Raw genomic sequence first — 25,077 nt, forward strand, 5'->3', positions numbered from 1 at the left:
GGACTGGTACCTACAGAAAGCCAGTAACTCCCTTTAGGCTGCCTAAAATCACATATGTGAAAAGCATCTAGAATAAAAGCATAGCATGCTAGTAAGCCAATTTGTATTATTTGGTAATGTTGATGGGCTAGAGGAAATCAGTAGCTGATTTCCTTACTGTTAAAGTGGCCTTACCTTTTGGGTTTCACCTATAGCAGAGATTGTGTTATTGCCTACTGATATCCAGGGTTACTGTGAGGATTGAATGTTTTTAAAGCATTTATGAGATATGTTATAGAAGCTTACTTTGACTGGGGTTTACATTAAGATAGGATACAGGAAAAACAGACATCCTTGACAGTGTTAAAATTCACACAGGCCAGGTGTGGTGGCTCACACCTGTAATCCCAGCACTTTGGGAGGCCAAGGTTGGAGGATCACTTGAGCCCAGGAGGTCAAGGGTCAAGGCTACAGTGAGCTGTGATCGTGCCACTGCACCCCAGCCTAGATGACAGAGACTCTATCTCCGAAAAAAACCACCACACACACACGTAATTTTCACACTGTTGCCAACTTTCCAGTTGCAATAATCAAAAAGAGATCAGGAATTCAAATTCATTTTTCTGTTGTCTTTAATAAATGGGAATGGCTTGGAGACAGAAGCCTTCCCTGTATCTTTACATTCTCCCTATTGAAGGTGTAAATGGAAGAATTTAAGGAGAAGAAAAGCATGAAAAAGATCAGGGGAACTTTTTGCCTATCATATTAGAAATGTTGGGATAATCAGGATGATTACTTTCTCCTGAGTGAAGAAGAATCAGTTATAGTAGACCTAATAAAAAGGTTGAGGTTTGAAAACATGAGGGATTTTTAAAACAAGCATATTAGAATTAAAAATGCAAGTGAGTGCTTTCTAAAAGTGATTCTGGGAAACTATACTTATTCTAGTAGCATTGCTCTTGCTTTATAATGTGCTTGGAACTCATCTTTTGTAGTTCTTCAGAGACACATATACAAAATAAGGTGAGGGAGAGAACTGGATGATGTTTTTGGGGAAAACAATGTTAGGAATTGTCAGTGAACACCCTGCCCTGCACCAAAAGATACCTAAAAATACTTTGAATGATGATGGAATTATTGGTGTCAGTGAAGTCTTATCAAAATTAAACCTTTTGGCTTTTGAACTGTGATTTGTGGCAGCCAAGTTACTAGGTAAGAGAGTGTTCTAAGGCTTTTTACTAAATATGGAAAAGATACTAGATTTCCCTTTTGTGTTTTTGCCTAAAACTGGTAAGTTGAATCTTGCTTTCCTCTGGTATGTAATAGTCAAGTTTATTTCTTTCATTTTTTATGACTTATTTCTGCCCTTTCACAGACTTCTACTCCCTAAGAGACCTATCTCCAGTGTCTCATTTTCTTACGTGTTTATGTAGATTCAGGTGTATGTAATCAATTCTAGATCATCAATACTTAGCTTTAAATTCTAGATTTGGTGTTCTTAGCACAGATAAAGGTAGAGTGACTTTATCCTTACCACTACCACTGGCACATCCAGTTTCCTGTTGGGTATGTGTTCAATAAATTTCAGCAAATTTTAACACTGGCTAAAGTAAAATACCATCATTCATTGCTTAACAATGGGGATATGTTCTGAGAAGTGTATAGGCAATTTCATCATTGTACTAACAATCTAGAGTGTACTTACACAAACCTAGGTGGTATAGCCTACTACGCACCTAGGTTATATGGTATATCCTATAGCTTCTAGGCTACAAATCTGTACAGCATGTTACAGTACTGGATACTATAGGCAGTTATAGCATGCCAGTAAATATTTGTGTATCTAAACATAGAAAAGGTACAGTGAAAATATGGTATAAAAGGCAAAAAAAATGGTATACCTGTATAGGGCACTTCTTGTGATGGATTTTGCAGGACTGAAAGTTGCTCTAAGTGAGTCAGTGAGTGAATAGTGAGTAAATGTGAGGGCCTAAGACACTTTTGTAGATTTTATGAACAGTGTTTTGTTTTTTAATTTATAAAATTTTTTTTTCAATAATAAACTAGGCTGGGCACGGTGGCTCACGCCTGTAATCCCAGCACTTTGGGAGGCTGAGGTGGGCGGATCACCTGAGGTCAGGGGTTCCAGACCACCCTGGCCAACATGGCGAAACCCTGTCTCTACAAAAATACAAAAATTAGCCGGGCATATTACTCGGGAGGCTGAGGCAAGAGAATCCCAGCTACTCGGGAGGCTGAGGCGAGAGAATCGCTTGAACCCGGGAGGTGGAGGTTGCAGAGAGCCAAGATCACTCCATTGCACTCCAGCCTGGGCAACAGAGCAAGACTCCATCTCAAAAAAATATTACTACTACTAGTAATAAAACTAAGCTTAGTCTGTAACTTTTTAACTTTATATACTTTTGAACATTTTCTAATTTTCCACTTTTGTAATAATACTTAGCTTAAAACACAGATACATTATACCACTGTACAAAAGCATTTTCTTTATATCCTTATTCTATAAGCTTTTGTCTATTAAAGTTTTTTTTTAACTTTTTAAACTTTTTTGTTAAAAACCAAGACATAAACATACACATCAGCCTGCAGAGGGTCGGAGTCATCAGTATCACAGAGCGGCATCATTATCACTGTCTTCCGCCTCCACATCTTTTCCCACTGGAAGATCTTCAGGCACAGTAACACAGATGAGCTGTCATCTCCTGTGATAACAATGCCTTCTTTTGGATACCTCCTAAGAGGCCTCCCTGAGGCTGTTTTACAGTTAATATTAAGAAAAAAAAAAGTAGAAGGAATGCATGCTAAAATAATGATCAAGCACAGAATAATAAATACATAAACCAGTACACAGTCATTTATTATGTACTATTCCTAACAGTATGTGCTACACTTTTACATGACTGGCAGCACAGTTAGATTTACACAAGCATTGCCACAAACAAGAGTAATGTGTTGTGCTATGATGTCCTGACGGCAACAGTGTCACTAAGAGATAGGCATTTTTTAGTTCTACTGTAATCTCATGGGAACACTGTCATATATATGCAGTTCATATATATTGACTGAAATGTCATTATACTGTGCATGACTGTATTAAAAGGTAAACTTGCAGTATAAGCAACATTTTGAAAGTAACTGCTTATTAGATAGAATTCTCATACCATACAGTCTCCTCATTTAAAGTGTACAAGTCAGCTGGGTGTAGTGACTGAAGCCTGTAATCCCAGCACTTTGGAAGGCTGAGGCGTGCAGATCGCTTGAGCACAGGAGTTCGAGACCAGCCTGGCCAACATGGGAAACCCCTGTCTCTACTGAAAATAAAAAAATCAGCTGGGTGTGGTGGTGTGCACTGGTGGTGTCAGCTATGGGAGGCTGTAGGTGGGAGGATCACCTGAGCCTAGGAGGTTGAGGTTGCAGTGAGCCTTAGTGGAGCCACTGCATTCCAGCCTGGGCGACAGAGCACAACCCCATCTCAGAAAATAAAAAATAAAATAAAGTGTACAATCCAGTGGTTTTTAGTATATTCACAGGGTCGTACAAATACCACTATCTAATTCCAGAACATTTTCATTGCTCTTGAAAAAAACCCATACTATTAGCAGTCACTTCTCCCATTCTTCATTTTCTCTAGCCCCTGGCAACTATGAATCTACTTTCTGTCTCTATGGATTTGCCTATTCTAGACATTTTATTTAAATGAAGTCATACAATATGTGGTCTTTTATGACTGGCTTTTTTTTTAATTTCGCATAATGTTTTCAGAGTTTATCTATGTCATGGCACATAGCGTATTTCATTCCTTTTTGTGGTTAAATGATATCTCATTGTATAGGTATACCACATTTTGTTAATCCATTCATCAATTGATTGACATTTGGGTGGTTTCTATCTTTTGGCTGTTGTGAATAACACTAGTGTAAACATTTGTGTATAAGCTTTTGTTTTGAAAAGGAGAACATATGTTTTCGGTTCTTTGGGTTATATACCAGGAGCAGAATTGTTAAGTCTTACGATAACTTTGTTTAACTTTTTGAGAAACTTTCAAACTGTTTACCAGTGTCTGCACCATTTTACATTCCCACCAGCAATGTATGAGGCTTCCAGTTGATCTGCATTCACATCAGCACTTGTTATTGTTTATCTCTTTGATGATAGCCATTCTGGTGGGTATAAAGTGGTATTTCATTGTGGTTTTTGGTTTGCATTTTTCTAATGATTTATGAGAATTGAGCATTATTCATGTGCTTATTGTACATTTGTATATCTTCTTTGGAAAGACATGTTATCTTTAAAACTAAATATTGATGGTGTGCTATTTGGAATGCTGGGTTTTTTTTGTTTTGTTTTGTTTTGTTTTTTTGAGACGAAGTTTTGCTCTTGTTGCCCAGGCTGGAATGCAATGGCACAATCTCGGCTCACTGCAGCCTCCACCTCCCAGGTTCAAGCGATTCTCCTGCGTCAGCCTCCTGAGTAGCTGGGATTACAGGCATGTGCCACTACGCCCAGCTTATTTTGTATTTTTAGTAGAGACATGGTTTCTCCATGTTGGTCAGGCTGGTCTCTAATCTCGAACTCCCGACCTCAGGTGATCCGCCTGCCTCTGCTTCCCAAAGTGCTGGGATTACAGGCGTGAGCCACTGCACCCGGCCTGGAATGCTGCTATTTAGATTAACTTTCTTCCTTTATCTGAGACAAGGGTTTTTGATCCATTCATTCAAATGTCTGTTTTTGAGATTGCTTTACCAAACTAATTTTAAATACAGCTCTCCCTGTGAAAAAATTATATTTTGTATCCTGGCTTGAAATTTCTATGAAGACAGTTTGTGCCCACTCTGATAAACAGTGATAGACAAATGAAATATTTAGTAGACCCTCTTTGGTCCTGTTTTTATTGTGAATTTATATCTCTAGGCTCAAAGAATTAGCAAGGGTAAAATTCATAGAGGACCCAGTGGCTCATTGAAACTTCATTATATTCTGTGGATTCTGAGAATATCAGCTATCTTGAGAGAAAGAAAAGATCCATAAGGCAAGGAAAATAGCAACTGAGTTTGAAAGTAGCACTTTGCACATGTAGGGAAATCTATGACCACTTGTAGGTAGGCATGAAAAAGTGCATGATTTCATCAGTATGTTCCTTTCTTTCCTAGCGTGGTACCATGCGACGACGCTATGAAGATGATGGCATTTCAGATGATGAAATTGAAGGAAAAAGAACTTTTGACTTGGAAGAGAAACTGCACACCAACAAATATAATGCCAATTTTGTTACTTTTATGGAAGGAAAAGGTCAGTATCGTTTTGGTTCCAGCGTACAGTCCTTTGATGTGGGAAGCCATAGACTCTGAGCATTGGGGGTTTAGCCTTTATCCAGCTAAAATATTGCCTGTTGATGTTATCTATCTAGTTTCTCTTGTTATACAATTCCATTTGCATGCACTTATCTCCCAGTCCTCCCACCCTGTGAGTCATTCTCTCCTATATTAGAAGTAATATTTTTATTAGGGCAGGAGTATTGTTGGATTTTTTTGCCTAACGGCCTCTTCCTCCTTCTTCTATCCCTTGGTTTAAATTTCATTGAAAATAGTACAATAGAAATCCTTTTATGTATATATCTACCCCACCAAAACTGAGGGTGGGATTCCATGCGCACCATGCATCTTTGATCCTTAGCAAACTGACAAGGATGTCATATATGTATTGTAGTGGTCAAAATTAATGTTTTGTTTACTTTTTTTTTTTGGAGACGGAGTCTTGCTGTGTCACCCAGGATGGAGTGCAGTGGTGCGATCTCGGCTCACTGCAACCTCCGTCTCCTAGGTTGAAGCAATTCTCCTACCTCAGCTTCCTGAGTAGCTGGGATTACAGGCACGTGCCACCACACCCGGCTAATTTTTTTGTTGTACTTTTAGTAGAGACGGGGTTTCGCCATGTTGGCCAGGCTGGTCTCGAACTCCTGACCTCAGGTGATCTGCCCACCTTGGCCTCCCAAAGTGCTGGGATTACAGGTATGAGCCACCACACCTGGCCCTTTTTTTTTTTTTTTTTTTTTTAAACTCTTCAGAGACAGGGTGATGATAATTTCTGTTTAGCATTTATAAGATGACTCACTATTAGTAGTACTATCCCCATATTATTTAAGCTCTAAATTTCCTGTGGAAATATATAGACTTGGAAAACCCCTCAAGCTTGCTTCTCAATGTGCTCTCCATATTTTCTAAGAGATGCTTCTTACTAAGCATATATTTTATTGACTAACAGCATAACTATATACACAGAATAACAAACACCATTTATACTGTATTACTTAGGATCCTTTTTATGGTCCTTTTATCATTTTTAATTATACCACTTATCTTTCTAATAATTATTTTCCTATGGTGACAGATTTTAATGTAGAGTATATTCAGCGGGGTGGCTTGAGAGATCCTCTGATTTTCAAGAATTCTGATGGACTCGGAATAAAGTAAGTGTTTTCAGCCTGGCTGGATGTAGTTGCAAAATGGCCTCATTACACCCAGGGCTATAAGCAGTGGTGGTATTGATAACCCAAAACAATAGTAATTGAAAATAATTTCCCACTTTGTTTTAAAAGTATATGCTTTTCTTTTGATACACAAGTGTTTCATATTAGAGGTAAATGAGAAAATATAGATGAACAAAAAAAAAAAAACAACAAATTTAAATCTCCTGAAATCTACCACCCTTAGGTAGATCATTAACATTTTGTTATGTATTCTTTTTTCCTGTGCATATGTGTAAATATATAATCACCTATATTTTTAAAATAATTTCAAACCTGATTGTGAATATTACTGTGTCTGGGGAGTACTCAGTACTTTAAGAAAAAAAAACTCACATTTACTAGAGCAGTTGTGTTTTCCACATATACTTACTGGTGTTTGTTTCATAGAATGCCGGATCCAGACTTCACTGTGAATGATGTCAAAATGTGTGTGGGTAAGTGTCGAGCTTTTGGCCTCTGTCTTTAAGGCAAAGATTTAAGACTTAGGACTGAATTAAATCTCTGACTGAGATTTAAGGCCTAGGAACATTGAAGTATATATTTGATTAGAAACTACATTTTCATTAGGAACTGAGAATTTTATCAAAGAGAGTTACAGAAGTTGCCTTATTTAATACACATTAAACCTAGAAAGTTGGAACCTCTTTTTCCTACCTTCATACTTCCTTCTCTCCATGAAGAGTGTGCCTTCTAGGGCAACCTTTCGAAGAAACCGAGAGCTTACATCTCTGAGGCAAGAAAGAAGTTTCATTAATATCCGTGATTCCCTTCCTTCCCTTAAAATCAGTAGAGAAATTTCCAGGAAATGCTCGCCAGTGCTGCATTTGGAAACTTGCCTAAGACTTGAAACTTTATAAGCTGAGAAGTAGACACATTAAAATTGAGTCTTTTAATTATTTTATTATATTCAAAATTTGGGAAAAAGAAAGCAAATTAATCTAATTAAAGAAGAAAATTCCTGATGTTAGTAAAGTTTCAGCCTAGTTTTCTGCAGACAGTGGTGTTCATTGTGGTCCTGAGACACCTCAGCATCCTTAGGAGTTCAGGGATGGTCAGTAAAATTGAATAAGTCGTTTTTTTTTTGTTTTTTTTTTTTGAGACGCAGTCTCCCTCTGTCGCCCAGGCTGGAGTGCAGTGGCACAATCTCGGCTCACTGCAACCTCCACCTGCTGCATTCAGGCAGTTCTCCCACCTCAGCCTCCCGAGTAGCTGGGATTGCAGGCATGTGCCACCAGGCCCGGCTAATTTTTGTATTTTTAGTAGAGTTGTGGTTTCACCATGTTGGCCAGGCTGGTCTTGAACTCCTGACCTCAAGCAATCCGCCTGCCTTGGCCTCCCAAAGTGCTGGGATTACAGGTGTGAGCCACTGCACCCAGCTGGAATAAAGTCTTTTTGAAATGCTTCCAATAGGACTTAAAACAAAGGGACTTTTTTTATTTTCTTCCTAGTACTAGAATTTCTATTATCTTTTGTCCTCTGTACTAAAGCTCCAGTGCCATTCCTTTGCTTTGAAAATTAAGTACTGCAGTACTATCTCCTGGCCACTTGAGGGTCCTTGTTAGACTACCGACTCTTCTGTTCATCTAAAAGGTGAAAGTCACAGATATCCCAGGTAGAGGAAAGTTCCCAAATCTCTGTTTTATTCATCCCCTTACTGTTTCTGTTTTAAACCCTGGCCATCTGCCTGTTGCCATGTATTCCTTAGTACCTAGCACAGTCCCTGGAATATAGTAGGTGCTCAGTAAATCCGTTGAATAATGAAAATGCTCCCCCACTCGTCACAAGACAGAACACTCAAGGGACCTCAGAAAACCTACCTGAATATGTAATAGTCTGTCATTTGACCTCTTTTATTAAAGAGCCTCCAGGACAGTAATTCCCTGTTTAAAGCTTCCCTCTTGATGAGACATTCTTATAGATTGTGGTCCACAGATGACCTGCATCAGAATTACTTGTGATATTGTTAAAAATGTAGACTCTCAGAGAGGATTGTAGGAAGATGGCAGAGTAGCAAGCACCAGGAACTTTTCTCGTTACCTAGACAATAATTGCACTGGCAGAATCTGTCTAATACAACTATTTTGGAGTTCAGGAGTCTATTGAAGGCTTGCAAATTTCAGGGACAGCTTGGACAATAAAGTACAGTTAATTTCAGTCAGTTTCAGGCCTTAGCACAGTAACAGCTTCTCCATTCTTCCCTGCCAACCAAGCCCATGACAAGCAGCTGTGCATATGTTTCCCCGAAAAACTTGCACACAGCTTATAGGAGCCAGGGTGAGCAAAGAGGAACCTTTCCTCCAAATAATGGGATCCATGCCGTGGTCACTGAGTGCTGCTTCTGATCACAGAAGTACAGACAAAGAGGCAGGTGGGGCCAGGCACAGTGGGTCATGCCTGTAATCTTAGCACTTTGGGAGGCTGAGGCAGGTGGATTGCTTGAGTCCAGGAGTTTGAGATCAGCCTGGGCAACATAGCAAGACCCTGTCTCTACAAAAAATACAAAAATTAGCTGAGTGTGGTGGCATGCACCAATAGTCCCCGCTACGTGGGGGGCAATTCCTTGAGCCCTGGAGGCTGAGACTGCAGTGATATGTGATCACACCACTGCACTCCAGCCTGGGCAACAGAGTGAGACCCTGTCTCAAAAAAAAAAAAAAAAAAATGGCAGGTGGGGCAATTGTTGTTGCATCTTCTCCTAATTGTTGCAGGCCTCTTCCCCTCAGCTGAACTGACTTCCAGGGGATTTAAAGGGCTATTGTGGCCGGGTGCAGTGGCTCATGTCTGTAATCCCAGCACTTTGGGAGGCTGAGGCGGGAAGGTCACTTGAGGTCAGGAGTTTGAGATCAGCCTGGCCAACATGGGGAAACCCCATCTCTACTAAAAATACAAAAATTAGGCCGGGTGCGGTGGTTGACGCCTGTAATCCCAGCACTTTGAGAGGCCGAGGCGGGCATATCACGAGGTCAGGAGTTCGAGACCAGCCTGACCAACATGGTGAAACCCCGTCTTTACTAAAAATACAAAAATTAGCTGGGCGTGGTGTTGGGCGCCTGTAATCCCAGCTACTCAGGAGGCTGAGGCAGGAGAATCGCTTGAACCGGGAGGCAGAGGTTGCAATGAGCGAAGCTTGTGCCACTGCACTCCAGCCTGGGTGACAGAGCGAGACTCATCTCAAAAAAAGGTGAGGGGGGGTGGCTATTGCCCACACCCACCCCCATTTTAGTTTTCTCTTTTCCCCTTTAAGAGCCAGACATTAAAGACTAGCACATTCAGAATAGGAACTTCGACTGCATATGCACATGGAAGGTGCAGGCTCAGAGAAGACGTAAGAAAACTTAAGTGTATACCTCAGATTGATCCTTGACACAGAGATAGCTTATAAAAAACAAAACAAAAACAAAACACACAATAATAAAACACAAAAAACCCTGGGGAAGGGAGAGAATTGGATTTCAAGAGTTACCACATTATTAAATTCAAATGTCCAATTTTCAACAAAAAATCATAAGGCATACGAAGAAAAAGGAAAGTATGGCCCATTCAAAGGAAAAAAATCAACAGAAAATGTCTTTGAAAAAGTCCTGATTGTGGATCTAATAGACAAAGATTTTTAAATAGCTGTCTTAAAGATGCTCAGAAAACTAAGAAATATGTGGAGGAAGTCAAGGAAGTAATGTATGAACAAAATGGAAATATCAATAAAGAGACAGAAAACCTTAAAAGGAAATTCTGGAGCTGAAAAGTACAATAATTAAAATGAAAACTTAGATTCAAAGGCAGATTTGAACAAGCAAAAGAATCAGCAAAGATAGGACAATGGAGATTATTAAGTCTAAGGAACAGAATGACAAAAATTGAAGAAAAGTGAACATAGCTTGCTATAGGTTAAATGTTATCCCTGCCAGGCGTGGTGCCTCACACCTGTAATCCCGGCACTTTGGGAGGCCAAGGCGGGTGGATCACTTGAGGTCAGGAGTTTGAGACCAGCCTGCCCAACATGAAACCCTGTCTCTACTGAAAATACAAAACTTAACTGGGCATGGTGGTGGGCCCCTGTAATCCCAGCTACTTGGGAGGGCTCAGGTAGGAGAATTTATTGAACCCAGGAGGTGGAGGTTGCAGTGAGACAAGGTCACACCATTGCACTCCCTTGCACTCTAGCCTTGGTGACGAGCGAAACTCTGTCGCCAAAAAAAAAAAAAAGTTATCCCTTCCAAAATTTATGTTGAAATTGAATTGCCATTGTGACAGTATTAAGCAGTGGGATCTTTAAGAGATAATTAGGCTACAGGGACTCCACTCTCACGGGTGGGATTGGTGCTGTTATAAAAGCATGAGTTCGGCCCCTTCGTGCTTTCTCTCATTCTCTTACTGTCTCGCTTTTCACCATGTGATGATGCAGCAAAAAGGCCCTCACCAGATGCTGGCACCTTGATTTTAGACTTCCCAGCCTCCAGAACTGTGAGCCAATAAATTTCTGTTCATCATAAATTACCTACTCAGGTATTCTGTCAACAGCAACACCAAATGGACTAAGAGCCTAAAGGAACATTTTGACACCATTAAGCAGACCAACATACACATTATAGAAGTACCAGAAGGAAAATAGAAAGGAGCAGAGAGAATATATATTTGGTCAAATAATGGCTGAAAATTTCCCAAATTTGATGAAAGACAGGAGTATAAACATCCAAACAGCTCAATGAACTCCAAGTAAGATGAACTCAGAGACCCTCACCAAGACACATTATAATCAAACTTTCAAAAGCCAAAGACAAACTCTTGAAAGAATCAAGAGAGAAATGACTAAATGATTCATTACATAAAGGTATCCTCAGTAAAATTATGAACCAATTTCTCATCAGAAACTTTGGAGGCCAGGAGGCAGTGAGCCAATGTATTCAAAGTGCTAAAAGGAAAACAAAACAAAACTGTCAACCAAGCATCCTATATCTGGCAAAACTGTCCTTCAAAAGGGGCGAAAAATTAAGACATTGTCAGAAAAACAAAAGCTAAGGAAACTTGTTACCACTGGACCTGCCTTGTAAGAAATGCTCAGGAGAGTCTGCAAGGTGAAATGAAAGGACATTAGATTGTAACTTGAAGCCATATGAAGAAATATCTCGATAAAGGTAAATACATGGGTAATTGTAAGAGCTAGTATTTTCTTAACAATGGCTTTTAACTCCTTTTTGTTTTCTCCATAGTTTAAAAGACGAGCATATTTTTTAAAAGACAGTTGTTAGCCTAAAATCTAATACTGAAACTTTGAGTGTAGCCCCACATTTTATTTTGTACATAATTTGAGAGATCAATACATTTAAAATAATTAGTAGAACGGGGTATAGTGGTATATGCCTGTAATCCCAGCTACTCAGTAGGCTGAGGTGAGAGGATTGCTTGAACCCAGGAATTCAAGACCAGCCTGGGCAACATAGCAAAGACCCATTTCTCCCACCCCATGAATGAATGAATGAGTTATTAATTTATGTTTAAGGGCAAAAGCTAATAACTAATAGGGGCACAGTATATAAGGATGTGGTTTTGTGACATCAGTAACCAAAAGGGGTAGAGACAGAGCTGTAAAGGAGCAGATTCTTTGAATAGTAGTGAAGTCAAACTGGTATTAATTAAAAATAGAATGTTTAACTTTAGGATATTAGATGTAATCCCTATGATAACCATAAAGACAAGATCTACAGTATATATACAGAAGGAAATGAGAAAGGAATTTACACATTTCACCAAATAAATGTATCTAAGTACAAAAGAAAACAGTAATTTAGGAAAATGAGGAACAAAGCTATAAGGATATAGAAGTCAAATACCAAAATGACAGAAGTATGTTCCTCCTTACAAGTACTTTAAATATAAGTGGATTAAATTCCCCAATCAAAAGACAAGAAATTGGCAGAATGGATAAAAATGGCATGACGCAACTATATGCTGTCCACAAGAGACTCACTAAAGATCCAAAAGACAGAAATAGATTGAAAGTGAAAGGATGGAAAAAGCTATTCCATGCAAACAGTAACCAAAAGAGCAGGGGTAGCTATACTTGTATCAGATAAAACAGACATTTATTAATTTATTTTATTTATTCATTTATTTATTTATTTATTTTGAGATGACGTCTTGCTCTGTTGCCAAGGCTGGTGTGCAGTGGTGCAGTCTCGACTCACTGCAACCTCTGTCTTCTGGTTCAAGCGATTCTCCTGCCTCAGCCTCCCAAGTAGCTGGATTTACAGGTGCCCGCCAACATGCCCGGCTAAATTTTGTATTTTTAGTAGAGACGGGGTTTCGCCATGTTGGCCAGGCTGGTCACAAACTCCCAGCCTCAAGCGATCTGCCCACCTGGGCCTTCCAAGGTGCTGGGGATTATAGGCGTGAGCCATGGCACCGGGCCATAAAACAGACCTTAAATCAAAGAATGGTTTCAAGAGGGGCCTGGTATGGTACCTCACACCTATAATCCCAGCACTTTGGGAGGCCGAGGCAGGACTGCTTGAAGCCAGGAATTCAGAGACCAGCCTGGGCAACATACCAAGACCTCATGTCTATAAAAAAAAAATAATAGTAATTTTAAAAGTTGGCTGGGCATGGTGTTGCATGCCTGTGCTCCTAGCTACTTGGAAGGCTGAGGCAGGAGGATCACTTGAGCCCAGGAGTTTGAGGCTGTTCTGATCACACCACTGTAGTCCAGTCTGGGTGACAGAGCCAAGACCCTGTGTCTTGAAAGAAAGAGGCTGGGCGCAGTGACTCACGCTTGTAATCCCAGCACTTTGGGAGGCCGAGGCAGGCAGATCATGAGGTCAGGAGATCGAGACCATCCTGGCTAACACGGTGAAACCCCGTCTCTACTAAAAATACAAAATATTAGCCGGGTGTGGTGACAGGCACCTGTAGTCCCAGCAACTCGGGAGGCTGAGGCAGGAGAATGGCGTGAACCCGCGAGGTAGAGCTTGCAGTGAGCCGAGATTGCACCACTGCACTCCAGCCTGGGCGACAGAGCAAGACTCTGTCTCAAAAAAAAAAAAAAAAAAGGAAGAAAGAAAAAATGGTTGGGCATGGTGCCTCACACGTCTGTAATCCCAACTTTGGGAGGCCAAGGCGGGAAGATTGCTTAAGCCCAGGAGTTTGAGACTACCCTGGGTAACGTGGTGAGACCTCGTCTCTACCAAAAAAATAAAAATAATCCAAGCATGGTGGCACATGCCTGTAGTCTAAGCTACACTCAGGAAGCTGAGGTGGGAGTGTCGCTTGAGCCTGGCAGGTCAAAGCTGCAGTGACCTGAGATTGTGCCACTTCACTCCAGCCTGGGTGACAGAGCAAGACACTGTCTCAAAAAAAAAAAAAAAAAAAAAAATGGTTTCAAGAGGCAAAGACATATATTAATTAAAGGTTTAACTATAGTAAGAAGATATAACAATTACAAACATTTATGTACCTAACGACAGACCATCAGTATACCCAAAGGAAAACCTGACAGAACTGAAGGGAGAAGTAGACATTTCTATACAGTAATACTTGGAGACTTCAGTACCCCCTCTCAATAATGGACAGAACAACCAGACAGAAAATAAGTAAGGAAATAGCGGACTTAACACAGTAAACCAACTAGATCTCACAGACACAGACAGCATCCTACCTAACAGCAATAGCATACACATTCTTTTCAAGTGTATGTAAGACATTTTCCAGGATACACCATATGTTAGGCTACAGATTAAATATCAATGGATTTAAAAAATAGATATCAAAGTATCTTCTCCAACCACAATGGGATGAAGTTAAAAATCAGTAACAGGTAAAACTGGAAAGGTCACAAAATTGTGGAATTTAACAATCAGTGAATCGAAGAAATCACATGGAAATTAGAAAATACTTATAGATGAATGAACACAACACAGCATACCAAAACTTATAGGGATCAGTGAAAGCAACATTAAGGGAGAAATTTGTAGCTATAAATGCTTTGATTATAAAACACGGAATCACTAATTGCAGTAGCATGTGCCTATAGTTCCAGCTACTTGGGAGACTGAGGCAGGAGGATTGCTTGAGCCCAGGATTTTGAGGCCAGCCTGGGCAAGATAGCAAGACCTTATCTCGGCCGGGCGAAGTGGCTCACACCTGTAATCCTAGCACTTTGGCAGGCTGAGGCGGGTGGATCATCTGAGGTCAGGAGTTCGAGACCAGCCTGGTCAACATGGCGAAACCCCATCTCTACTAAAAATACAAACATTAGCCAGGCATGATGGTGGACACCTGTAGTCCCAGCTACTCAGGAGGCTGAGGCAGGAGAATCACTTGAACCTGGGAAGCGGAGGTTGCAGTGAGCCAAGATCGCACATTGCAATCCAGCCTGGGCAACAAAGTGAGACTCTGTGTCAAAAAACAAACAAACACACACCAATCTCTTTAACAAAAGAAGAGAAACTTAAAATCAGCAACCTAACCTTACAACTTAAATAACTAGAAAAAGGACAAACTAAACGTAAAGCTAAAGGAAGTAATAAAGATTAGAGCAGAGATAAATGAAATAAAGAATAGAAAAATAGAGAAAAGTCAAAGAAACCAAAAGGTGGTTCTTCTTTGAAAAGATAAACAAAATTGACAAAGCTTTATTTAGCCAGATGGACTAAGGAAAGAAAGATCGAATTACTAAAATCAGAAGTGAAAGTGAGGGCCGAGCACGGTGGCTGACACCTATAATCCTAGCACTTTGGGAGGCCGAGGCGGGTGGATCACCTTGAGGTGAGGAGTTCAAGACTAGCCTGGCCAACGTGATGAAACCCTGTCTCTACTAAAAATACATAAATTAGCTGGATGTGGTGGTACATGCCTGTAATCCCAGCTACTCAGGAGGCTGAGGCAGGAGAATGGCTTGAACCTAGGAAGCAGAGGTTGCAGCGAGCCAAGATTGCGCCACTGCACTCCAGCCTGGGTGACAAGAGCAAACCTCCGACTCAGAAAAAGAAAGTGAAAGTGAGGACATTACTTCCAATTCTGTAGAAATAAAAAGGATTGTAAGAGAATACTATGCGTGGTGGCTCATTCCAGTAATCCTAGCACTTTGGGAGGCCAAGGTGGGTGCATTGCCTGAGCTCAGGAGTTTGAGACCAGCCTGGGCAACATGGTGAAACCCTGTCTCTACTGAAAATACAAAAACTGAGCTGGACATGGTTGCATGTTCCTGTAATCCCAGCTACTCAGGAGGCTGAGTCATGAGAATCGCTTGAACTGAGGAGGAGGAGGTTACAGTGAGCCCAGATTGTGCCATTGTACTGCAGCCTAGGCAACAGAGCGAGACTGTCAAAAAAAAAAATACTACGAACAATTGTTCATCAATAAATTGGATAACCTAGATGAAGTGTACAAATTTCTAGAAACACAAAACTTATTAAGACTAAATCACTAAGAAATAGAAAATTTGAATAGAACTATATTGTAGTTAGTGAGGAGATTGAGTCAATGTTCAAAAATCTCCCAATGAAGAAAAGGCTGGGCCTGATGGCTTTGGTGGTGAATTCTACCAAACATTTAAAGAGGAACTAACATCAATTCTTCTCAAACTTTTCCAAAGAATTTAAGAGGGAACACATCTTTTTTTTTTTTTTTGAGATGAGTCTCGTTGCTGTCGCCAGGCTGGAGTGCAGTGGCGCGATCTCGGCTCACTGCAATCTCCACCTCCTGGGTTCAAGCGATTCCCCTGCCTCAGCCTCCCAAGTAGCTGGGATTATGCCCGGCTAATTTTTTGTATTTTAGTAGAGATGGGGTTTCACCATGTTGGCCAGGATGGTCTCGATCTCCTGACCTCGTGATCTGCTCGCCTCGGCCTCCCAAAGTGCTGAGATAACAGGCGTGAGCCACTGCGCCCGGCCAAGGGAACACTTCTTAAGTCTTTCTGTGAGGCCAGCATTACCCTAGCGAGACAAAGACAGTACAAGAAAACTATAAATCAATATCCTTTTTGAACAATGATGTAAAACTCCTCAACAAAATACTTGCATACTAAATTCAGCAGCATATTAAAAGGATTATACACCATGACCAAGTGGGATTTATTCCTGGAATAGATGATTTGACATGTGAAAATCAATCAATGTAAATTTCATTAACAGTGAAGGAGGAAAAAAGTTACATGATCATCTCAATTGACACAGAGAAGATATTTGACAAAATTCAACACCTTTTCATGATAAAAACACTTAACAAACTAGAAATAAAAGGAAACTACCTTAACATAATAAAAGCTTTACATGAAAAACCCCCAGTAAATATTATAACTCAGTGGTGAAACACCAAAAGCATTTAAGATCAGGAACAGCGTAAAGATGCCTGCTTTTACTGCCTCTATTCAATGTAGCACTGGAAGTCCTAACACAGCGATTAGGCAAAAAAAGGAAAGAAAAGGCATGCAAATTGTAAAGGAAGAAGTAAAGTCACCTCTGTTGGCAGATGATATGACTTTTTTATTTGTTATTAGTATTTTTCTTTGGTTCCTTCTATCATGTGCATCTTTACACTTAGTTTTGCTGTTTGTCAAATATTTCAAATATATATAAAATTACAGAGAATATCATTAACAAAATGAACACCCATCTATAAACCCAAAATGAAGATCCACTTGTGTACAACTTAGTAAGAAATTAACCTTTTGCCATATTTACTTCAGCTCTTTTTGCAGAAGTTTGTTAGCATTGACATCCACTGTGTACCATTCTTCCCATTTTCAATCCCTTTTCCTTCCTCCTCTCTCCAGAGATAGGCACTCCCTTGGTTTTTAACGCATAGTCTGTAGACATGCATATTGCTTTGCATGTTTTTAAACATTAACAAATGGCATCATAGTGTACAAATCATTCTGCAACTTGCTTTTTCACTAAACATTGCATTCATTTTAACTACCATATAGAATTCCATTGTATGAATATACCATAATTTACCCATTCCCCTACCAATGGACATTTACTTTGTTTCCATTTCTTTTTTTTTTTCTTGAGATGGAGCATCTCTCTTGGTGCCCTGGCTGGAGTGCAGTGGCGCGATCTTGGCTCACTGCAACCTCCACCTCCCAGGTTCAAGCGATTCTCCTGCCTCAGCCTCCCGAGTAGCTGGGATTACAGGCATGCAACACCATGCCTGGTCAATTTTGTATTTTTTAGTACAGACGGGGTTTCACCATGTTGGGCAGGCTGGTCTCAAACTCCTGACCTCAAGTGATCCATCCGTCTTGGCCTTCCAAAGTGCTAGGATTACAGGCATGAGCCACTGTGCCTGGCCTCCATTTCTTGTCTTACAAATAATGCTACAATGAAGGTTTATAAATTTCTTCTTGGGTACACATTTGAGAGTTTAGAGGGTATAAGCCTAGAAGTGGGCCAAAGAGTATACATTTTCACCTTGTCAAATTCCTCTCCAAAGTGATTGTTCCAGTTTACACTTTGTTTAGTCAAGTATGAGAGTGTCCTTTGTTCCATATTCACTCAAACACTTGATGTTATGAGATACTCATTTATTTTTTATTTTTATTTTTTGGCGAGGGGATATCAGAGTCTCACTTTGTTTCCCAGTCTGGAGTGCAGTGCCGCGATCTCAGCTTACTGCAACCTCCGCCTCCCAGGTTCAAGTGATTCTCCTGCCTCAGCCTCCTGAGTAGCTGGAATTACAGGCGCTTGCCACCACACCTGGCTCATTTTTGTATTTTAGTATAGGCAGGGTTTTGCCATGTTGGCCAGGCTGATCTTGAACTCCTGACCTCAGGTGATCCACCCACCTCAGCCTCCCAAAGTGCTTGGATTACAGGCGTGAGCCACCGCACCTGGCCGAGACTTAAACTTTCAACAATCTGATGGGTATGAAGGAGAAACTTGTAGTTTTTAATCTGCATGTCCTGTAAGGATAATCATGTTCTCAGAAATATTTATTGACTATTTGGGCCATCTATTTAAATTTTTTAAACTTTCATGTTCCCTTTTATTCTGTTATCACTTTCTCATAGTGATTAATAGAAACTCTAGTTTTAAAAGTTAATACACATAAAGTGCTCGGAAGAGTCACAGCCATGTTGTTGGAGACAGTATTATTTTTATCCTTTTAAATACGTATATATTGGCTGGGCGTGGTGGCTTACACCTGTAATCCCGGCACTTTGGGAGGCCGAGGCAGACAGATCACCTGAGGTCGGGAGTTCGAGACCAGCCTGACCAACATGGCAAAATGCCATATCTACTAAAAATACAAAAATTAGCCAGGCATGGTGGCAGGCGCCTCTACTCCCAACTACTTGGGAGGCTGAGGCAGAAGAACTGCTTGAACCCGGGAGGGGGAGGTTGCGGTGAGCTGAGACCATGTCGTTGTATTCCATCCTGGGCAACAGAGTGAGACCCCATCTCAATAAATACATACATACATACATACATACATACATACATACATACATACATACGTATTTATTGAGACAGGGGTCTCGCTGTGTTGAAGAAGCTGGTCTCTAGCCCCAGGCCTCAAGCTGTCCTCCTGTCTTGGCCTCCCAAATTGCTGAGATTATAGGCATAATCTCACTGCACCTGTCCACCATTTTAGATACTAATCTTGCCAAAGTTATTTTTAAAATTTAATCTCATTTCTTTGAGTGTTTCTACTTATATTTTCTAATCTTTTATGATAAATTATTTCAGCAGTTTTAGCATTCGTGACTTTAATCCTTTTGTTTCTTTTCTAGTATTAGTTTAAAATGTTCCATTTCTGTTCTCTTTGTGTATCTCAGTTCTTGCTTCAATGACAGCAAATAAGAATCCTGGCCTTGTGGAACAGCTGAGGAGTACATCCTTTCCCAAACTGGGGGAGGGTGGTTGGTTTACCCCCAGATGTCCCAGCAGCTGCTCAGCCAGATTCCCAGATCTAGCATCTTTCAAAACATCTCAACCGTGGTAACTCAGATAAAAGTCTTTCTGAGGCATAGGTCCTCCTGTGTCAATGGCACATCTGAATTACTAACAACGTGTTCTTTTCTTAAGTTATGTTATCTAGTCAGTTGATCAGGAGTTATATATACTGTGGACCCTGAAAACATTATCCCTGCATTGTTGAGTAAATCATGTAAATACTGCAAGAAGGTAAGAAACACCACAAAAGCAATGTGGCATAACACTTTGTGCATTACATAGGCACCCAATACATATTGGTGATTGCCTAGTAAAAAATAGAGGGCTCTCAGTGCTGCTTACCTGCCTCTAATAAAAAATGTAGGTGGTATTAAACCACAAGCTAGACCATCAGGAAGGAGGTACAAGGATAGATCCACAACCTGCTCTTGGCCTTTACCTCAGCAAGCTACCTGGCTTCTGTACTCCTACTTTGATTCACCTCCTGTTGCAGCAGGGTTTTAGGAGGATCCTATTTGTGTATCTAAGATTCAACATTCATGAAGGAGCAGAAATACTTGGATTTGCCTCTTAGCTCTTGGAGCTGGAGAGTGGATGACTTCCTGCAAGGCACGATTTTTGGATTGGCTTCTCAATTATTACAGGAATCCTCAACTTTTAGAATTGCCAGCCTATTCATCTGATCTTAAAAGCATACAAACTTACCTTCAAACAGTGTAGAATACATGCAATTCTGGACCTAGACAGAGGCAATAACCTAAAGACATTTGCAGCTCATTTCTTGTCAGAACCCGTTGAGAATAGTGGTATTGATGGAAGACTCTGTCAAGCCCATCCAGTTCTCTAGTCTAAATAGTCTCAGTTTATCCATGACTTGAGCCATCTAAAAGTTGCATAACAAATTAGCCGGGCGTGGTGGCGCATGCCTATAGTCCCAGCTACCCGAGAGGCTAAGGCAGGAGAATCACTTGAACCCAGAAGGCGAAGGCTGCAGTGAGCCGAGATCGCACCACTGCACTCCAGCCTGGGTGATCGAGTGAGACTCCGTCTCAAAAAAAAAAAAAGAAAAGTTGAATAACATTAATACAGCAATATTCTTCAAGGTGGTTGGATTACTGGTGATTTTTATTTTCTTTTTAAACTTTTCTATTTTCCAAATTTTATACCATGGGACTGTGTTCTAAACTGTCCAGTATGAAGAAAACAGAGCTCTGTTACTATAAAGAAAATGGTTTTCAGGTCTCTATTCAGTGGCTCTGGTGTAATAGAGCTGTATCAAGTCTTTCTTTGCAAAACTCTTCATTTCCTTTTTATTAGTTGTTCGTGCTCTATGCAGTCTGTATAACCTTGGGTTTTAAATTCTTCAAGCAAATTGCAGTTTTCTGTTAGAACTTTAGTTATATTGTACTTATATTCAGTAAAGAAAATACTTAACATAAGCCAACAATTGTCAGCTTGTCCTAATTTAGTTAGAATTGTTAATATTGCCTGTGTATTTACCCAGTTCAAAGCTGGTTCCGTTGCCAGTATTTTATTTTCTATTTTATAACCAGTTCTCAATAGGCTCCAATAAGGAATGAATAATTTTTCTACCACTTACAGCAACTTTCTTTGCCAAATTCACAATATCTTCTATCAACTCAAGATGTTGTGATTTCTTCAAACTTATCTCGGAACCACAAGAATTGCTAAGTTTCTCTCACTTAGATGTAATCTTTTTATTGCGTACCCACCCCATCCCAGTTAAGCTGAGTCACACGAACATAATTGTTGGTCATAAATTGAGGAGCAACGACACAGTCACCCATATTAGGGCAATTTTCTAACAAGACATAATCCACTACAGTGAAACTTCCTTTGGCAAAATCATCCATGGTGCACGAGCAGGGGCTTGCGGCCCATGAGCCTCAGATGCAGACTACCACTGCTGCCACCTCCAGTTCTTCATGTCAGCCAGATGGCAGGAGGGAGCAAGTGGGCCTATTATAGTTTTAAGAGATGAGGTCTTACTGTGTTGCCCAAGCTGGCCTTGAAATCCTGGACTCCAGTGATCTTCCTGCCTTAGCCTCTTGCATAGCCGGGACTGCAAGCATGAGCCACAGTGCTTGGCTGAATGATAATTCATAGTAGCTAAAATGTAGCAACCTAAATGTCCATCAGCAGTGAATACTTAAGCATAATGTGCTATTTCCATTCACTGGATTATTATTTAGCCTTAAAAAGGAAGGAAATTCTGATATATACTACACATTACATGAATCCTAAGGACTTATGCTAAGTGAAATAACCCAGCCACAAAAATATAAATACTGTGTAATTCCACTGACATGAAGTATATAGAGTAACCAAAATCATGGAGACGAAATAGAATAGTGGTTACTGGGAAGAAGGGCAATGGGGACTTAAAACGGCCATAGTTTCAGTTTTATAAGATGAACAGAGTTATGGAGATGGATGGTAATGGTTGCACAACATTGTGAATATATTTAATAACACTGAACTGTGCTCCTAAAAGTGGTTAAGATAGAACATTTTATGTTTTTTGTATTTTACTACCATTTTTTACAAGTTGAAAAAAAAGAAAATAGACTCCTGGATATAGTATTCAAATTTCTGAGCTATGCAAATATGTAAGATCTTATTCAGTCATCAGTCTTCGGTTTTCTTCCCACTTCCTTACCACTTTTCCTTTCCTCGGTAATCTTCTTACTGCTAATAATGATCTTTGGAAGCCCTTTGTAACCTTATATTTTCTAAATAAACCCAAGGGTGAGCACAAATAACTTTGCTGTGATTTAAAATAAAATAGCAATTATATCTAACCTAACAGACCTTATCAGAAATTAACTTTTTTTTTTTTTGAAACAGAGTATTGCTTTGTCACCCAGGCTGGAGTGCAGTGGGGCAATCATGACTCCCTGCAGCCTTGACTTCCTGGGCTCAAGCGATCCTCACACCTCAGCTTCCTGAGTAGCTGGGACCACAGGTGGGCACCACCATGCCCAGATAATTTTTGTATTTTTTTTGTAGAGATGGGATTTTGCCGTGTTGCCCAGGCTGGTCTTGGAACTCCTGAGCTCAAGCAGTCAGCCCGCCTCGGCCTCACCAAAATGTTGGGATTACAGGCGTGAGCCACTCTGCCCAGCCAGTGACTAACTTTCTATCCAGGTTTTTTAAAGTCTGGGTGTTTTTTTGTTTCTTGGATAGCTAATCATTGGCAAAATGCAGTGAAAAAGCTGATCCAGCTCTTCTTTTCAGCCTGTGGTGGAATGTTACTTCTTCAGTGTCAGTTTATGTCTCAGAAAGAAGTAAGCCGTTCTGTCTTGTAAACTTTCTGTGATAGGATGTATTTGGTTGAGAATATGGACTCTGTAGCAAAACTGTCCTCAGCTACACTAATTACTAGCTGTGTAATCTTGGACAAGTTACTTAAACGTGAAGTGCTTAGAACAGTGTCTGGCATATACAGTTGACCCTTGAACAATGCAACGGCTAGAGGCACCAACCCCCAGCAAGTCAGAAATCTACATATAAATTGGAACTCCTCAGAAACTTAACTACCGATAACCTACTGTTTACTGGATGCCTTATGGATAATGTAAACAGTTGATTAACATATTTTATGTTATACATATTATATACTGTATTCTTACAATAAGATAAAAAATTCCTTAAATCATAAAAGAACATTTGTTTACTATTAAGATCGAAAATATATTTACTGTCTTTTCATCTTCATGATGAGTAGGCTAAGGAGGAAGCGGTGGGATTGCTTTTGCTGTCTCAGGAGTGGCAGGGATGGAAGAAAATTCATGTGTAAGTGAACCCATGTAGTTCAAACCAGTGTTGTTCAAGGATCAACTGTGCTGAGTTCTCAGTAAATGTTAGCTATTACTTTGACCATCACAATTTTATCTACGTGCTCTGGTCCATACCCAGGGTATGAGCGCACCTCATTTTATTGCACTTTGCAGATAGTGTATTTTTTTTTTTTTTTTTTTTTAACAAATTGAAGGTTTCTGGCAAACCTTCATTGAGCAAGTCTGTAGCCGCCATTCTTCCAATAGCATATGCTCACTTCATGTCTGTCACATTTTAAAACCTTTTCATTATGCCGGGCGCAGTGGCTCATGCCTGTAATCCCAGCACTTTGGGAGGCCGAGGCGGGCGGATCACGAGGTCAGGAGATCGAGACCATGGTGAAATCCCATCTCTACTAAAAACACAAAAAATTAGCTGGGCGCAGTGGCAGGCGCCTGTAGTCCCAGCTATTTGGGAGGCTGAGGCAGGAGAATGGCGTGAACCCAGAAGGCGGAGGTTGCAGTGAGCCGAGATCCCGCCACTGCACTCCAGCCTGGGTGACAGAGTGAGACTCCGTCTCAAAAAAAAAAAAAAAAAAAACCTTTTCATTATTATTTGTCAGTGGTGATCAGTGGTTTGTTTTGTTTTGTTTTGTTTTTGATGGAGTGTCACTCTGTTGCCCAGGCTGGAATGCAGTGGCACAATCTTGGCTTACTGCAACCTCCACCTCCTGGATTCAAGCAATTCTCATGCCTCTGCCTCCCGAGTAGCTGAGATTACTGGCCTGCACCACCACGCCTGGCTAATTTTTGTATTTTTAGTAGAGATGGAGTTTCACCATGTTGGCCAGGGTGATCTTAAACTCCTGACTTCAAGTGATTCACCTGCCTTGGCCTCCCCAAAGTGCTGAGATTACAGGCATGAGCCACTGCACCCAGCAGATCAGTGATCTTTGACATTACTATTATACTTGTTTTGAGGTGCCATGAACTGTATCCATATAGGAGAGCAGACTTGAAATGTATGTGTTCTGACTGCTTTGCCAAATTGCTATTCCCCTGTTCTCTTTCTCTCCTCAGGCCTCCCTATTTCCTGAGACACAACAATATTGAAATTAGGCCAACTAATAACACATGGCCTCTTAAGTGTTCACGTGAAAGGAAGAGTCCCACCTCTCTCACTTTAAATCAAAAGTTAGAAATAATTAAGTTTAGTGATTAAGGCATGTCAAAAGCCAAGATAGGCCTTTTACATCAAATAGTTAACCAAGATGTGAATGCAAAGGAAAGGTTCTTGAAGAAAATTAAAAGTGCTACTCCAGTGAACATGGGAATAAGAAAGAAAAACAGCCTTATCACTGATAACGGAGAAAGTCTGAGTGGTTTGGATAGAAAATCAAACCAGCTATAACATTCCCTTAACAAACCCTAAGCCACAGTAAAGCCCTGATTCTCTTTAATTCTGTAAAGGCTGAGAGAGGTGAGGGAGCTGCAGAAGAAAAGTTTAAAGCTAGGAGAGGTTGGTTTATGAAGTTTAAGAAACCATCTTTGTAACAATGAAGTGCAAGGTAAAGCAGCAGCACATGCTGATATAGAAGCTGCAGCAAGTTATCCAGGAGAACCAGCTAGGATCATTGATGAAGGAGGCTGCACTAAACAACAGATTTTCCATGTAAATGAAACAGCCTTCTATTGGAAGAAGATAGCATCTAGGATTTTCATAGCTAGATAAAAGGCAGTTGCTTCAAGGGACAAGCTGACTCTCTTGCTAGGGGCTAATGCAGCTGGTGATTTTAATTGGAAACCAAATTTACCATTCCAAAAAAGCTTATTTACCGTTCCAAAATCCTAGGGCCCTTAA

At 40.4% G+C, this 25,077-nt stretch overlaps 1 protein-coding gene across 4 annotated transcripts in view; it reads left to right on the top strand.

Moving 5' to 3' along the window:
- The window catches only part of KDM2A (lysine demethylase 2A), a 147,132-nt gene that overhangs the window by 63,030 nt on the left and 59,025 nt on the right, over positions 1-25,077 (top strand). For 3 of the 4 annotated variants that reach the window (XM_031015923.3, XM_055354597.2, XM_031015924.3), the window contains 3 exons: positions 5,151-5,289; positions 6,388-6,466; positions 6,914-6,960. In XM_031015923.3, the coding sequence (XP_030871783.1) occupies positions 5,151-5,289; positions 6,388-6,466; positions 6,914-6,960 (265 nt within the window). Of the gene's footprint in view, positions 1-5,150; positions 5,290-6,387; positions 6,467-6,913; positions 6,961-10,928; positions 11,659-25,077 lie in introns of those variants that run through there. The other variant, XM_055354598.2, reaches the window with a different exon arrangement.

Source organism: Gorilla gorilla, chromosome 9 (assembly GCF_029281585.2).
Source record: "Gorilla gorilla gorilla isolate KB3781 chromosome 9, NHGRI_mGorGor1-v2.1_pri, whole genome shotgun sequence".
NCBI classification, from domain to species: domain Eukaryota; kingdom Metazoa; phylum Chordata; class Mammalia; order Primates; family Hominidae; genus Gorilla; species Gorilla gorilla.